Source organism: Trachinotus anak, unplaced genomic scaffold (assembly GCF_046630095.1).
Source record: "Trachinotus anak isolate AG129_WGS33_773 ecotype Australia unplaced genomic scaffold, CSIRO_AGI_Tana_v1 ptg000016l, whole genome shotgun sequence".
Taxonomy (NCBI): Eukaryota; Metazoa; Chordata; class Actinopteri; order Carangiformes; family Carangidae; genus Trachinotus; species Trachinotus anak.
The window spans coordinates 19,427,096-19,445,227 of NW_027273867.1; the positions used below are offsets into that span (position 1 = coordinate 19,427,096).

Below are 18,132 nucleotides of genomic sequence, written 5' to 3' on the forward strand. Positions count from 1 at the left end.
GAAAGGTGCGTGTGTTTGAAAAGCAGGCCAAAAATGTGTGTGTGTGTGTGTGTGTGTATGTTTGTGTATGTTTGTGTGTATGTGTGTATTGCGTGCTTGTCATCTGTTGGCATGTCTTTGTTTGGGCAGATTTAATTCCCAGCCGCATGGCTTCGGCTCATTATTCATCAGGCATAGTGCTCCAAACCTCTCCAGAGGGCTCAGCATGCTGGGAGATTAAACAACGCAAATGAGCACGCACACGCGCGTGTGTACATACACATACACACACACACACACACACGCACGCACACACGCTGAATTTACAAAATCACGTTCACACACACACACGCACACACACACACACGGAAACTCTAAAAACACACATGCATCCACCATATTAGCAAAGCGTTGGCACGCACACTTTCGCACAAACAGGGAGAGATATGTCAAACTACTTCCATTCTGTCACTGCCAGACAAAAAGCCTATTGAGAGCTTTGTGAGCAGAGTTTAAAAACAGCAGCATTTACAACCTTGTACAACATCATATGCAACAATAACAACATTTAATGTCCTGTTTTGGGAGCGCAATCAGCCGCTGCTGCTGCTGCTTCCGCCCCCCTTGTTCTGGAGCTTTTACCCCCCACCCCCTCCTTTAACACGCCCCCCTGTCTCCAGGTCTTTATCTTTCCCCTCCTCCTGATTTCAATCTCTCCCCATCAAACTCAGCCGCACACACCACCTAATGGAGTGTGTCGCTGAGCTCAGAGTTGGCTAAGCATGCACTCCGAATTAAGAATTAATGCCGTGGCACTACCTAATGCCTCAGAAGTCATCTGTAATGCACAGGCATGTGTGTGTTCACATGCATTCCAGCACATGGAAAAGGGCAGACAGAGCATTTATTGATGCCCCCTCCCCATCTGCAAACTTTGAACATACACACACACACATACACACATGATGATAAAATAGAGGGATCATCGTCACTTACACTGGAAGTAAAGTTCCTCATCTCCCTCTTGAGAAGCTTTGCTGTAGCCACATTGTCTGCAAAGGGAAACACAGAGCAGCATCAGACAGTGTTTTTATCCCAGCTGGCAGACACAAACAAATACAAGCATCAGACTCTGTTTATTTTGCAACGTAATAGATTGTATAGAAAGTGCAATAACTGTGAGATGAGAGCAAGCGAAGACAAGAGTACTGATAGTGGAAATGGAAGCAATACGGCGAGGCGTTCAGAAAGACCCCTGATGCGACGGCCCTGATGAGCAACACAAAGATCTGCGGCTGAATAAGTAGAAATCCTGCCTGATTTGACTGAGCGAGTCACAGACACACACTGATTGGCCTGGAATGGATAAGCTATTGTTGTTTTCACCCTGATGGAGTTTTTTATTTTTTTTATGAAAGCGACCAACACCCGAACACACACGGGCGACTGTGCTTTCCACACGTATGTGCACACGCAGTTATCTCTCATCATCATACCGCAGGGGGTCTAGAGAGGAGAGCGCTCTCTATGATCTGACTGCTGATGGCTTTTCGGCTTAGAGGGAAACTTGGCTCTTTACACTCACACTCGCACAATCCACAAAAACACACACACACACACACACAGTAAGTGACAGATTAACAAGTGATGAACAGACATTCTGGCTGGCCAGCACCGTGCTGACTTGGATTAGAAAGAGGGCAGAAAAAGAAGACAAGACGGATACAACCAAGGAAGTGAAGATAGTATTAATGGTAAAATCTTTACCACATCAGAGGTTCTTCTAACAAGCAGGTGGCTGATAGAATATCTTCTGAATATAACCTCGACATATAGTATATGAAAATACAAGGTCACGGACAGAAGTTTTTCCTTGATGAACTCTGCAGTTTTTTAGTTCATACACTTCGAGGTTTATATTATTTATGTATGATGCACATGTGTTTATATCTGTAAGCATCATATGAACAAATTAATATGGAAGATAATAACAGTGGCTGGTTGTCAGGTTCGCAACAAAACTAGACACGGCCAGTCTGACAACAAAGCTACAATTGCAACATGTCAAGTGAAGACTCAAGGACTAACAGTGTTGAGGTGCACAATTCTGTAAATAGAGAATTAATCGTGCAGGTATCTATAGAACCGGGTGTGTGTGTGTGTGTGTGCATTTGTGTGTCTGAGCGAAATGTATCTGCTCAGGGAGCCGTGTGTTAATGTGAATGTCAGAACACATCAGCACTTCACACAGAACGCAGAGAGCCTGACGGACTTTTCCTGTGTGTGTGTGTGTGTGTGTGTGTGTCGGTGCACGTGCTTGCATCTTTACATGTACTGTATGCACATGTGAATATTTATGTGTGGCATTCAGGGACTAGTGTGCGTGTGCATGCGTTGACGGAACTGTGTTATTTTGCATGTGCGCGTCGAGTGTTGTGCGAGGGGAGACGTAATGGAGGGTGCGGGCTGACACATCCCTCAGCCTGTGTAGCAGCAGGGTCTGAGACAAGGTCAGGGCCCTGTCTGTCAAAACACACCAGCAGACACATGCAGCAACAGCTCCTAAGGGCAGGAGATACCAGACAGGGGAGAGGAGACAAGAATTAATAGATAAGGGAGCACAGCGGAAAGGGAGTGAGGGGGAGAGGACAGGAGGGAGATGTGGATGGAGGGCACGATGATACCAAGAGAAACAAGATGCAATAGACGTGGGGGGGGGTGGGGGGGGTGGGGTAAGGGAGCAAATGGGGAACATGGCAAGGGGGGTGAGGGCAAGGCAGGAGATAAATCAAGAAATCTAAGGAAGTCGGGAGATGCAGAAGCAGAGGAAGTGACAAGAAAATAAGAGGTTACGGGTAAGAGGATAATTGGGCAGATGGGTATGTAAGGTAGGAGAAACAGTTGAAGAGGCACACAGCACAGCCCATAAAGCACACGGTTAGTGGCAGAGGAAGAGGCAAGGATGGTAGCAAGCAGTGCAAGATGAGAACGGATGCTACAGATTAAGGATGCAAGGCAGTGATGGAAAACATAGGATGAGTTGACTGACTGACAAGAGGCAAATGAGCAAAACACCGAGCAGAAGTACGCAAATAATAGAATTAAGGAGTGGAGTGATATGAAGGAGACAAGGGGGCGACTAAGCCTTAGAGAAAGGAAATAAGGAAGGAGGAGGATAATTGGCAGGGCTGCATGAAGGCAAAGTTCCATGACTTGATACCATTTCCATTACCTCTTTTGAAATGTCACAGATGTGACAAAAATGAAATATCAGATGCAAAGTAGTTCTTTTTGGTGAATGGCTTCTGTTCGGGTATGAATTCAACGGGAACAGTCTCCATCACATTTTTAAGTTCATTTGGTATTGTGGCAGAGTGCAGTACTGAGGGTATAAAATGGAATTGGGCCAAACAGCTTGACAAGAATGGAAGAAAAAAGAAAAATGGTTTTGGCTTATTATCATCCTCTTGGTATGAGAAAAACTGGAGGAAGGAGGACAGACACCACAGAAGGAGGGAAAAGATGGCAGGACCACTGGGGAAATGAAAGAAGAAAGAAAAAAAAAGAAGAAGCAGCAGGGCTGTGGAGGAAGAGGGGAGTGCAGGCATGCCAGTGTACCTGGGCATCAGCTGTGTGAAGGGAGGAAGAGGAGAAAGAAGAGGAGGAGGAGGAGGAAGAGTGGAGAAGGATGTCGAGAGCAGCACCACACTAGCAGGAGTTACATTGGAGGAGCTCGAGCAGACACTGCTGGGAAGAAAACAGGGGAGGGGGGAGTGCCAATGTCAATCCTGGCTCTTTTTTTTTTTTTTTTTATTACTTTAAAAAGATGATCAGTCAACACAAAGTTTGACTGATGGATTGATTCCTTCCTTTCAAATCTAATCACTGGAATCATTGGAATATGGTGTACATGCATGCAGAAAAGGATGAAATAATCATACATGATCATTACTATGAAGAAATCTCAGTTTTTTTCCCCAAAAACCTGAAAACATATCTGTTTTCTCCCCCTAAAACTGGTTCCAATTTAATACTTTTGAGTCAAATTCTGGACCGACTTTCAGATTTCACACTTCTGAGGAACCAGATGGCAGAAAAGAACGTGTGGATGTCAAAACACTAGAGAAGATCCTGGCCAAATTCTGTCACTGTCAACTTGGTCTCAACAAATGTCAATTTTGGCACAGATTTTCATCCTGGTTTTGTCATTCTGAATGCATGAATGTAATTAATATATAAATAAATAACACTTTCTCAAAAGCTTTCTGCATAGCAATGTGTTTACAAATGGAAGTTAAAGGATAAAGTTTGTGGCATTATTCTTACTATCAACAAATCTGAAGAAAAATCCAACAATGCATTGGTCTCGTCTCTTTTCACTTTCCAACTTCCCTCACCCGTCAGTGGCTCTCAGCCCCAAGCCCCCTCCCTGCTACTACAGATGTAAATCTCCAAAAGGGGGGGGGGCAAAAAAATAGAGACTTTATTTTAAAAGAAAAGAGAAGGTAAATGAATTCCTTAAACAGCTGAGCACTCTCGTTTTTAGAAATTAGTGCATTTGTTGGGGACTACTTCCTGCTGCGAATGTGGCTCACATGATGTGTTTTTAATAGTTTTGGGAAAACAATAGCTCTTTATGGCACAGAGGAATAAGCTATGCCAGGCACTGACTACACAGATAATACCTGTATCTGTTAGGATCAATTACTAATTGTTGGGTTTTAGTCTTTTAATAGGATTTGTTGTCAATAAGTAAAATATAGGATATTACCAGCCTTATTTTATAACCTGCCTTCATGTCAGTGCATTTTTCTTTGCTTGTAAGTATATATTTGTTCATCGTAGTTTTTGATAATTGTGTGCAGAATGTTTTTCCTTAGCCTCCCATTAGTTAAATACCTTCTTAGCATGGAGAACAGCACAGGGAAATAAATGCAGAAACATCAGAGGACATACATTGTGGTATCTTGTGATGTATTTCCTATGGAACCCATCTTTTAAAAGGGAAGAAAGCTTGGAAATATTTTGTAAGAATCAGCATGTTTTCCTTGGATGACATCATTGAAATAGTAGAAACAGTTGTCAAAATGTATTTGGCAGACAAAATTAGCCCTGTCCTTATCCTACTTACTGTATGTATGTGCACATTCACATTTTTGCCCCCACGCTGGAGAACTTTAAAACAAAAAAGGAACGGCTGTCATGTAAATTAAGCTCATTCACTGCTGACTCCATCCTCTCCATGCCTGAATTCTCCTCCAAAATAAAGTGCAGTTATGGAAATAACATGAATAATGTGTGAGCGAGCAGGAAGAGAAGCTGACGGGTAAAGTGAGGCAGAGACGAATTAGGCCAGCAGAGACTTATGTGGGGCAAAATACATGGAAAATTTGGGAATTTCATGAAGTCACTTTTTACTTTTATCCATAATAAGTTTTATCCATTAGTATGACACATTTGTTTACTTCCATTGCTGAGTGCTGCTTCTTGAAAACAGAGGCATTCATGCTGACTACAGAAGCATTGTCCCCCACATAGCATGTTTCTTTTTTTTTAATCTAAAGCCTTTTTTGCACTAAGGTAAAATATTATAGTTTTAGGTTCATTATGAGACAATCAACTTCATGTTTTATTCATTTGTGACTGATGAATAATAAATGGTAACTTCTTTCTCAAACTGATACAGAGCCCTTTGGAATGACAACTTTCACATTTCATATGGAGGATGTCTGCGTCTGATGGTGGGGGGCCTTTCTGAGACATGAAAGCACTGATCTGTACAAGACACAGGAAACTGCACCACTGTGCTCGAGACCTTTTCTCTCGGCCTGCCCGTCTCTCCCTCGTCTCATTTTTTTCCCCCCTTCAAATCCCACTTTCTGTTACTGTGTCGCCAAGAGTCAGTGGCCCTATGAAATGACCCTCTGCTTTAATTCCCGCCTCTTCCTTTCTTCTTGATCTCCTCTCCATCTCCTGCTCCAGATAACTTGTAACTCACTTACACACACACACACTCAATCATCAAGACACACACACATGCGTGCTGGTGTGGCCGGTGAAGGGTAAACAATCCCACTGCACTGACCAGTCGAGCCTGTGCTTCCTGGAGAATGTCTGGGCAATGCCCTGGAACTCTGGCTCTATCAAACTCTGTCAGGCACCAATGGATTCTGTGTGTGTGTGTGCGCGTGCGTGTGTGCGCGTACGTACATGACGAGATACAGTGTCAAGATAAAGTTTAAAAGAGAGGAAAATACAAAGTACTCAATTCTCTTTTTTTGTCCCATCAGTCCATTTTTATTCTCCACATTATTCCTACTGAATAATTTTCCATATATGTTACTATAATGTGCCGATGACTCTTACTGAGGACCCTGAGGCCATTAGACACCTGTAGCATCACATGTGCAACAGTTTGGCACCTCAACAAGACCACATAGCATAGAATGAAGTATAACACAACATAAATATTTAATATGGAAAGCTGCACTTGATGTTTTGGATGGTATTTCATCTCATTTTTCACCTGAAGAGCCAATATCTCAAGCCATGCATATGAAGAAATGTGCTTTAATATCTGAGCTGAACCGTAGCTATAAGTCGATTAACCATTTAGTTAATCGTCAGAAAATTAATAGGCAACAATTCTGTTAATCAATCAGTCTTTTAAATGATATCCAAGCAAAAATGGGAAAAATTCCAGCTTCATAAATATTATAGGAAATAGTTTTCTTTAACAATTCTTTGATAGTAAGCTGAATATATTTGGGTTTGGGACTGTTGGTCAGATGAAACAAGACAATACTTAGGACTTAGCTGTAACCTCAGTAATTATTCTATTCTTTTCCACTTTGACTGTAACACTGATGAAACATCATCAGTCAAGAGAAGAAGTATGCACAGATGATGAGATGCAACAACTGAGGGTGCGAATGGGAAAAAACACAAAAACAACGATCAACCACTAAAAATAGTGGAATTGGACAGTGGCACATCCTGTAGCTGCATGGGTAAGCTGACACATGCTAATGCTCATCGTTAGCTGTGTGTGTGCTTAGGACTTTAGAGCAACAGGAACATAATAGGTTAAAAAAAAAAAGAGGGAAAACCATCCCACACCCACATTTTAGAGCTGCTGACACATCCTTTACATTTAAAGTGAGAAATGAAGCCAGATCTCCTGATGAAGAGGGCTCGAGGACTGTGCAAAGCATCCCAGTGCGTATCCCATAAATGGAAATGTGTGCCTTAAGTGCGTTCGACCGCCTGCGTCCGTGCCTTCATGTGTGTGCAGCGGGACTCATTTGCATGTGTCTGTGTGAGCAGGCATATCGATGTAACTGAGACCCTGCAGCCTGTAGCTGAGAGCTGGCTGTCTTTGCAAACATGAGAGCATAGTAATTGAGGCATCAAGCCATTCTCCCTTTGTCTCTATGCAAAACATAAAGAGCAAGTTAATGGTCCAGCAGCGAGGAACAATGGAGACCACTTGCAATGAATGCAGTGATGGAAATAAAAGAGGGACAGATAAGCATAATTATTCACTACCGCGCATGAGGGGATGACGCTGCCTTTGCTCAAAGCAGGAATGTATTTAAATACTTATGTGTGTCTCATTTCTACACCTGACTGGCTCCATCATTGCTGTGTTAGTGTGTATCTGGCATTGGTCTGGTGGTCTCTCTATCACAATCCCCTCTTTCCACAGGTAGGCATACCTGTGGAAAAGGAATGCTTTACTTTATCTGGATGAGAGGAGGAACTGATCTAGATCTGTGTGTGTGTGTGTGTGTGTGTGTGGGTGTGTGTGTGTATATATAGAGTACAGCAGAAGATAATGCACACAATCTATGCAGACAAATATTTCCACAGTGTATCTGAAAGACTCCCTGGATGGATCTCAGTTGAATGCCAGCCAAATGAAACAGTTAACAATTGTGTTCCTGGCCATGTGTGTATGAGTGTTAATTGTGTGGGAGTAGATATGTGCTCCCTACTCATTTGCCTGCATGTGCGATGCGGCGTATGGTATGAGTTGCATGTGTGTGCTGCTGTGTGGGCGGGGTGTGAGCTGGCAGAATATAGAACTGGACAGGAGTCAAAGAGCAAAGTGGTTGGAACGGCGAACAGAAGTGCACCCCCCCCCCCCCCCCTTTATCTGCTCAGCTGAATAAAACATCCGAGTGTATGACAAGTTACAGACTGTGCAACAAACAAGACGATAAAACACACATTAACGACTTTGTGTGGCTTTAAGTTTTACTGGTATCGTAAACTTCAAACGTATCTATGTGATACTTGCTGCAAACACTGCCACAAATCAAAATAGTGAGGGTTAGATATGTGGTGGTTTGGATCACTCGTGGTCAAAGAAACAGCAGAATGGAGACAAATTAACTTTTTAAGCAGCAGTTTACCTTTCTCACTTCCTGTCTCTAAGTCACATGTCGTTAAACTAACCAATCACAAGCAAGAAATACTTCAACTGAGGTAAATGAGAGGAAAACTAGGGAGATGGATTCAGGAGGTTACTGTAAGAGTTTTTAAAGATTCACATGTAAATACTCAAACTTCTTAATAATAAAAAACATGAATGTGTAAATAATTAACTATATAAACACTAAATATATTTTCAGTTACGGTAATTAACTCAAATATAGAATAAGAATTCAGATAGTAAAGCTTACAATAGTTACAATAGTTGCCATTTCTAATTTTGAAGTGGTCAAATACAGCTAATGCTAATGCTATTGTGTGGCTCTTCAGCTGAAATTCTGTTGTGTTACTGTTTTGTAGTTTGAGGGACTACTCTAACAACAATTCTGTAACTGCTAGGAAACATGCAGCAATGTCCACTAATTGCTTGAAACTGTAAAAAATCTATTTAATGGTTCAGGGATGTATGCTAAAACTGTTTTGAAAAAAATCATTCTACCATACTGGATACTGGCTTACTTAAATTAATTTTATGCTCATGCTGTTTTCAAGATTAAGGGCCACAGCTCAATTCATGCACTTTAGCTTTAAACTTAACCCAAACTGACCCAGGATTTTGGCCAAGGTGTACCCGACTGCCACTTATCCGAAACAGAGAAATAAAGCTTCTTACGCTGACTGCTGCAGTCTGAATGCTCTGTTCCCACCACCGCAAAATTGAAAGTATTTTTTATTTTTATTCTAAGACTGAGCAGTGAGGCTAAAAAAAACATTAGGTCACAGCACCAGTGCAGAGTCAGTGTGGTCACCTGTGAGTCTATCAATTTGCCACCAGCTATCTTTACTCATCTTAAGATCTTTACTGGAAAATGTGGTGAAATAATGAAGTTTCACTGTTCACTCTGATTATAAAAAGCATAAAAGACTTGCGCTGCTGTTTTACAATTCCCACTTCTCCATGTGAAAACTAATTAAATAGCAAAGAACTATGAGCTCCCCTCCAAAAAAAAAAGATCAAAAGAGCCTTTTGACCCTGCCAGCGTTTTCCTCTGAGTGCAGACAGCACCATTACCGAGCCGACTTCTTTATGCTGCATATGAAACGATGTTAGGGGTGAAAGGTGATCGTGTAATTTCAACCATTTGCTCGCGGTCACTGCACATTCCTTTCATAGAGGAACTCCTCCTATCACTGGATTACTGTAATCTGGATTATTATGGAGCAGCGTGTCAATTGACTGAATTTGTGGTTGAGTATTTGTGCACTCGAGCATGGCAGCGTGTGTTTGTGCAGCACGCTAAAGGTATTACAATCTGAGGATGACAGAGTGAGCCACAGGAAGTAGGAAATTAATTGTTTGCATGTGTGTTTACATCTGTGTGTCTATATCTACCTCCTCCAGATGAGCAGGCCCACTCCCATGGAGAGCAGCATGATCAGGGCAGCCACGGACACGACCACTATGATGACCACTGGGTTCTGTTCACTGGACGCCAGTGCCACTGGAAATGACAAAACACACTCATTACACATGTGACATACGAAAAAAACCCAACATCTTAACTGAACTGAGTGTGCTTGACAAAAAAACCACAGCAACATTTGTGCACTGGGCAGGCTCATCATCACGCCATAACCACACACTAACAAACCGGCATGCCAATTATGGTATATTAAGTGTGAACAAGAACAGGAGATGAGAACAAATAATAAGGTGATGACCTTAAAGGACAAATCAATTTAGTCAGAGTGGAGGGTAAAGTGACATTTTCCTGTTTTAGAAAAACACAACCTTCCCATCATAAATGTTCTTTCCAGTATCAGAGTGTTTGACACATTTACAAACCCTCTGCTTCACCGAACTGACTCAAAGGAACAGAAGTAATACAACACGTTGTGTTACCATAACGCACAATATACTTTTGTTGTAGTAGTAAAACTGATGGTAACAGTAAAACAGTCATTGGCAAAACAATCTCATCTTAAGGTCCATTTAGTAGCTGTTGAGCTTTCAGTTGCATTACATTATCTTCCTCTGCAGATGTCAGCTTGCTAGTTGAGGTTTGTAATGATCTGTGCTTTTAACAAAAACAGTGATTGTTCTGTCAACTGCTGTTTCCAAGGTTACCTTAACAGAAGTTGATAATATCCTGGGACGCAGCAGAACATGCAGTAGCCATGTGTCATCTTGACAGGTATGAATCTTCAGCATCTCAATGGAAACACTTACCAAAGAGCGTACATTCAAATGCCAACAAGTTTGTAAAGTTTTTCTCCTCTGCATTATAGCTGTGCACCTGTCAAGTGTTTGCTTTCAATCAACCCACAAACACTTGCTTAAGCTGGGGTAGGTAGCGACAATGGGCAGAAATTCCATTATCACCTTGTGGTCTGAGTTTCAGGCTTTTGAAAATGTAGCCCGTGATGGGAGAGTTTGGCCAATCACAGCGCTTCATTCCTAATGGCTGTTCTACAAATGCAGATCCCTTAGACAATATTGGTGAAGTGTTTCAGAGATGAAGAGAACTTGTTGTACAGAAACAGGCTGCTAACCTCATTTTCCTGCAATATCTTAATGTGTTGTGGTGTGTAGGTAGATTTACCATAAAAGCAGGTGATGAGAGGTTATGTTGAATGGTGCTAATTTTGCCTACCCACGCTTTAGTGCATTATTCACTTGACAGGGAAATTTAATAATCAGGTGATTATAATGTATTGTTGACATTGTTTAAATAGTTGTTTTTGCACGCCTGCGCTTCATACATGGCCACTAGAGGTAGCTGTGTTGCTGCCTTGTAAGAGCATCACGTCATCTTGTATTTAACGCTTGATCTAGCCTAAGGCAAATGCAGAAAACTGAATATGCATCATCCAAAAAAAAAAAAAAAAAAAGTTATTGTGCAACTAAGACCTCTCACCCTAAAGCAAAACAAAGAAGCGTGCAGCCCCATCCGCTTTGAAATAAATAAATAATCTCTGGTGGAGCTGGTCTTCGGCCAACTTTAGTAGATGGTGGTTGTGCAGGGCAGGGCAGCTCTCAGGTGAGTTAATCTGAATAAATGGTGTGAAGTAGCTCAGCGCTATATGATTATGAATGCTCAACAAATCCCTTTTCTGCATACATAAAAAGTTCAAACCAAAGAATTCATGACAAGTACAAGGCATGAAACGCACGCAGATACAAAGACACACACAAGGAGTCCCAACCAGACCCTGAGGTGGCCCCTGGGACACAGTATCAACTTGCACAAAGAAGAACCATTTCACAGCTTACTGGCAAAATCTTGAATCTTCACACATAATCTCAGACATAGTCAAATCCCCGTCTCCGTCTCTCCCTATCTCCCTCACACTAGCAACACGCCTCATTGTGTGGGCTGGCCAGGTGCCTGCACAAACCCCCTATCCCAATCTGCCTGGCGGTGCTGAGAGGAGGGAGTGAGGAGAAAGGAGAGAAAGTGAGGAGGAGACGGGGGGAGAGGGGGCGTAAAACGGCTACTTACACTCGCCAAGTGTCTGCAGCTCCAGGGGAGCGCTGTACGCTCCGTAGTCGATGGGCGGTGGCGAGGAAGAGGAGGATGATGAGGAAGAGGAGGATGATGAAGAAGAGGAGGATGAAGTGGAGGAAGTGGAAGAGGAGGAAGAAGAGGCAGAGGATGAGGAAGAGGAGGATGAGAGTGGGGAGGAGGACAGGGATGAGGAGGAGGAGGAGGCCGGCGTGGAGAAAGGGCGGATGAGGAAGACATATGTGGTGCCAGGTTTGAGGTTGTTGACACTGATCCGCGTGGCGGCGGTCTTCACAGTGGAGTAACTCTGATCCTTTTGTTCCTGCGGAGACACAGAGTGAAGTGAGAGACAGAGAAAACAAAGAAAGACAGAAAACAGGAGGAGGAGGAGTGAGACGAGTAGGTGGAATCCATTTGCGAGATGCCTCGTTCATTTCCCAGACACAGTTTGTAATTCTGGGGGACGTGTGAGACAAATTTTTTTTTAACCAAATCAAGAGCAATGGCGATGTTTCATTTATTGAGAGAGACAGAGAGAGAGAGAGAGAGAGAGAGAGAGGAAGAGTGTTTAAAAAGAGTCAGACAAAGTTTCCAGGCCAAGTTGAGACTTCTTTCACCTGCTCTCAATAAATTAGTATCTCTCTGTGCTTTGGAAATCAATAATAAAAAAATCCAGACAGTAATAAAACCACGACTATTCATTAGAGAGGTCTTTAGGAAATAAATCAAAGATGGGGCACATCTGTTTCTCAGTGAGAATGAGATACATCCTGCACAAGTGGGCACGGCGGGGGCAGAGAGTGGGTGACACACACATTATCATAATTACCCCTCTTGTTGTCTGTTTGCTTTTGCCTATTCAGTGCAATCTATTTCTCATCTCTGTCTTTTTTTCAACAAATAGCTCGTATTGTATCTTTGCTATAAAGTCAATTAGACAACTCCAATTAAAGCTGAGCTTGTATCACAGCTTTTATGACAAACCTGTTTTACATGCAAGGATACAAAGAGGTAATTCTGGTAAAGTATGCTGTCCATGTTTGCACAATACTACTTTGGATGTGGTTGTGAGGATTTGGAGGCTGTCAGTCCGCCACTTTGGTCCAGACTGAAATATTGCCATGAAATTTTGATGCAGAAGTCCACGATGCGAATCCTAATGATTGTGATGATCCCCTGACTTTTCCTCTGGTGCCACCATGAGGTTGACATCTGTAGTTATAGTTTATAGGCTCAGGATGAATTAACTTTGCTGTACATTCAGACCGAGAACAGTGGCTGGAAGTCACTTATTTTCTATGTGAGCCATAGAAAACATCTCTTGGCGGCAAGCAGCGGCGTGCCCGTTGGCAGCACGCCTTGGCCAGCGTGTGCAGAAAAAGTTGAAGTCCAGGCAACGTTATGGTAATGAGCTATGACGTGGTTCGGCGGCAACCGATTGGAATGCAGAAGTGCTCTGCTCTAAAGAAAACTAGAGAACACAATGGTGTAAACTTTTGCTCCTATCAAACATTTGCTCCCAATCTCGCTGGAGGAGAAATGGATAATTGTGGTGGCAAGTTTCCCCATCCTTTATGATGTGTCCTTGTTTGCTTACAGGGACTTAAATGCTAACTAGCTTTGCAGGCCCTCAAATACAGTTTTTAATTAATAAAAACTGTATTTAATTTTTTTTTTTTTTTTTTTTTGCTCTCGCCACTTCCAGTCTGAGCATACAGTTAGCATGTAAGCATATTGATTTTAGCATTTAACTATAGCAGCCTCACAGAGATGCTAGCATGGCTTTAGACTCTTCTTTAATTTATGTACAAGCCTCTGACTTTTGGACCTTACTGTACGTACAAGAAAAGAATTGCACGAGAAGGGAAGAGAGGCAGCTGCTCCTACAGTCTGAGCCAGTATGTTGCAGATATGAGAGGTGAACGGGGGTGAAAGGTGGGAGTGAAACAGCAGCATCACTCAGAGTTGGCACATTCTAACGTCAAGTTATGAATAAACTGCGAATTAATCATTATTAGCCATTAGCACTATTAGTCATTATTGTTATAATTCAGATTAAAACACTTCACAATGCCTCATATGTTGAAGTGTTATTGAATGATTTGATCACTTGGCACTACAGGATGTGGGCTCATTCTGCAAAGCTGCATCTTGATAAAAAAAAGAAAAAAAACAGAAGGAAGAAAAAGACTATACAGTGAACAGGCAAAGCCATATTTTATACTTTAATAGGCTCTTTGAGAGAGCGTGGTTGTATTGCCTTTTCATTTCATGGCCTTTCAACAACTTGCCGGTCTCAGTCTCAGTTATTATCCATCTATCCCTTACACTCTCTCCATTCACCTGCTTCCCTCCTGCTTTACTTCTGCACCTTGTTTCACAAAGCAACTTCATCATTTCTTTCCATCACTGTGCTCTTGCAAGCGTCTTATCATCAAGTCATCTTCCGCTCATCTGTCCCTAATACCCTCCTCTAACCTTTTCCCTCCCTCAGTTATCAGAACAGCATCTCATTCTTTCAAAATGCGCTACACCTCCTGTTATCTTTTCTCTTCTCTCAAGTCTTCCCTCGCCCACCTCTCCTCTAAATCGTTCCCCCGTCTTTCTTTTCTAAAGATGTGTGAGTGGAGCAGAAAGGAGCAGGGCTTTGTAAAATACGGTGTAGCATAGAGAAGAGAAGGAGGTGTGAAAATGGGTGAGAATGTGACACAGCCAAATACAAAGACCTGGCGTTGGCAGAAATTGCAGCGTATGAAAATGGAGAAGCGTGAGCGTGACAGCTGTGGTTTACGTGCATGACAGATTTACTGTGAAGACTATGACTGTTGACGGAGCGGCCACGATCTGACTAAGTGCTATGTTAAATGAGCGTGATAAGGCTGATGAAATTACAATGGTTATCCATGAAAGCAGAAGAAAATGAAGCAGTAATATGGACTCAGGTTTACACATCACAGGCCCTTGAAATGCACTAAAAAAAGCTTTTGAACAATATTTCAATAGATAGAAGTTGAAGACAATGATTTAATCTTTTGTAAATCACGGCTGTTAGAATATTATGGTCATATATTGGCTGTTAATTGTTGTTCACTGTAACATAAACAAACACTTTTTTGATTAAAGGGGTACACCAGAACCTTTTATTTCTTTAAATTTTCCACAGTTTACTAGTTATGCATAACAGTAAGTGGAAGAAAGTGTACTACCATATATAGTTATCTAGACTAGTTGTGACAGTGCAGAGAGAAGATGAGTGGCTTTACCAGGAAGAACAATGGATTTACCTTCTCATAATATTTGACCTCATATTCAGTGCGGCTGCTGTTTGGGTAGGCGGGCTCCCTCCACACCAAAGTTATGCTCTTCTGCTCGATCTTCTCCGCTCGCAGCTCACTGATCAGAGATGGTGCTACAGAGAAAGGGGAGAAGAAGAGGGATGAGCTCAGGAACTCAAGTCTTATTCATTATAAATAAAATAGCTTCAGGAGTTTTCTCAGGGACATCAGAAACCATATTTCCAGTTTTGACTGTACAGGCAAAGGTCAAGGGAGGAATACTGTACGGTGAATTCTCTTGTGAGGTGGATCAGAAAACAAGCAAATGTATATATATGTATATATATACACATATACACATACATACACACACACACACACACACACACACATACACACACACACACACACAGTATAACCTAATCTCAGATGTGAAGTGAAAAAGACAGATATGAGGAGAGGAACAAAGAGAATGAATGAAAGAGGACAAAAGCTGGTAGGACAGAGGTAACAGATGAATTATTGAAGCTGAGAGAAGACAGCTTCATCGTACTCAAATTCCCCATGAATGGACAAACTCTACGTTCCCTTGAGTGTGTGGCATTGAACTGAGTCTGGGTCGGTACACCGGGACTGACAGGAGATCAATGCAGATATGGATTGACTGACAAGTCTGTATTGACACCAGACTGACGGATGGAGACGTTCGTAATGTGAGTCTCTCCATTAAACCGACTTCTGAACTTTTTCCGGCTCAATCCAGGGGAGCTGCGGTGAAATTTACCCTTGCAGATATTTCATCTCTTATTGATCACGACAGAATACAAAACAGAAGATGAATTATCAGTATGTAGCTTTCCATATTTAGATGCAGTGTAATGGCAGTCGCTCGCAGCAAACAATTTCATTAGTGAGGAAAGACTGGCTCTTTGTTTCTCTGTCAACAAATGACAGGCGACACGTATGATAATCAGCGAGCACCACCCACTCTTGCTCAAGTGCTAATTATTCCATGGTTAACGAAGTAGCAAAAATGGGTTGTCACTCAAGAATACTCAGAAAAATAAAGGGGTGCAGTTAGCTTAGTCAAAAGCCCTTTATGTTTGGGAGGAGCGGTGCCATTAAGGCCATTAGGGTTAGGTTTTAGTGGCATGTGAGTGTAAGGGGTGTTTACTGTCATCTTTTTTTGCACTTGATAATTATTGCTGTTACTTCAATACCCTCCTTTCAGAAACAAATGATCTCAGAATTTGCCTCTTTTCCTTATTTCCTTTATTTCCTTCCTGCCCCTGTTCTATTCCTATTCTTCATCTGTTTTTATTCTCCAATCTCTCTCTCTCTACCTCCAGTCACTCCATCAGCTGACCACTCCTGTTTCTTTCTCTTCTCACTTCCTGCTCTCATCCTTCCTGACCCTTAACCACCAATTCATCTCTTCCCTGGATAAAAACGGCGACACTAATGAATATGTCCTGTCTGTCACACTCGACTTGAACTATGTGAACGCGCAAAAATACTCCACACACACACACGAGCACACACACACACACACACACACACACACACACACACACACACACACACACACACACACACACACACACACAGCAGCTCCTTCAGTCCCCCTCTCAAACAACAGGATAATACAGTCATTTTAGGCAGCAGATCAAAGACACACTCGACACACACCGTCTGTATCTCTCTCCCTCTCGCTGTCCATCTCCATCTGTCTGTTTTTTGATGTCTGAAAACACGGGTATTATCCATTATTCATGGTGACTTCTGTGACTTTTTTACATCATAGAGGAGAGATGGGTGTGTGTATGTGTGTGTGTGTGCGTGATTACCTCACAAGTTCTGTACAGTAGGAATGTGAAATAACGATATGAAATCTAACATGATTTTTTAATTTAAAATTTAAATAATTCAGTTAGTGAGCCTTTGCATGCTGTATTTATTGTGTTATTTCCATTTAGGCTCATTTTTATACTGATGATGACAGTAAATTAAGAAAAGACGCCTGTAGTATTCAATTACATCCCACAGATGACGGCAGTGTCATTAGCATTTTACATAGGCTCAACACCTTATCTAAATTACCCCCAAAAAACAGATGAGTTGCATAATTTTCTGGTGCTTATGGTTTATAACTTTCACAATATTTTACAGTCCATTAGCATAGGAAAAGTAGAACTAAAACGGCTGATATAGTGGAAAATATAAACTAGTTAGTATAATGTGAAACATCAAAAAATCCCCCCCCAAAAAACCCCAAAAAACTGAACTGAGATAGTGACAAAAGACAACCACAAGAGTGTTTGTGGTGTTACTGTAATGTTGACTTGACTTTAAAACATATTAATTCTCTGTCTATTAAATATGACACACCTATATGTGGAATATTTATCATGAATATCAAAAGTGTTCAGAAAACTTTAATCATGCCAGTAAGTGGCACTTTCAAAGCACGAGCACATTGCTTTGAGGCATCAAGTCATTCTAATGAATATACCCACGTCGTGTGAATGCAACTTAATGTACAGATGCACACACAGTGGGGGAGAGTAGCTGTAAAAAACAGAGGCACTGAAGGAGACGGAAAGATGCTAATGAACACTGTACAGGAATGTAAACAAACAAGCAGAGAAATTATTCTTAATGATTAATGAATCTGTTCAGACATTTGTTATAGAAGTGGAGAAAATAGACTGCCATCTAGCTCATTATAGAAAATAGAGGAATTACTCCCACAGAAAGTGTAAAGTGCACAGGTGAGACTGGCAGGTGGTTAAAGACACACACGAAAGAAAACTGAGAAAAGCAGACGAGTGAAGGAGCCGGAGAGTGAGACGACAGTTAAGAGTGAGAGGAAGTTCGAACAGACACGCCTGTCTCTCTTTCTCAAAGCTCCTGCCACCCAAACACAAAGACAACCT

The 18,132-nt window shown here is 41.9% G+C and overlaps 1 protein-coding gene across 1 annotated transcript in view; it reads right to left on the minus strand.

The window, feature by feature from the left end:
• Nucleotides 1-18,132, minus strand: part of LOC139634054 (ephrin type-A receptor 7) — a 146,509-nt gene that overhangs the window by 16,321 nt on the left and 112,056 nt on the right. The window contains exons 6-9 of the mRNA XM_071500291.1: nt 15,206-15,330; nt 11,919-12,243; nt 9,809-9,917; nt 976-1,031 (exon numbers count right to left, since the gene is read on the minus strand). Coding sequence (XP_071356392.1) covers nt 976-1,031; nt 9,809-9,917; nt 11,919-12,243; nt 15,206-15,330 — 615 coding nt within the window. The remainder of the gene's footprint in view (nt 1-975; nt 1,032-9,808; nt 9,918-11,918; nt 12,244-15,205; nt 15,331-18,132) is intronic.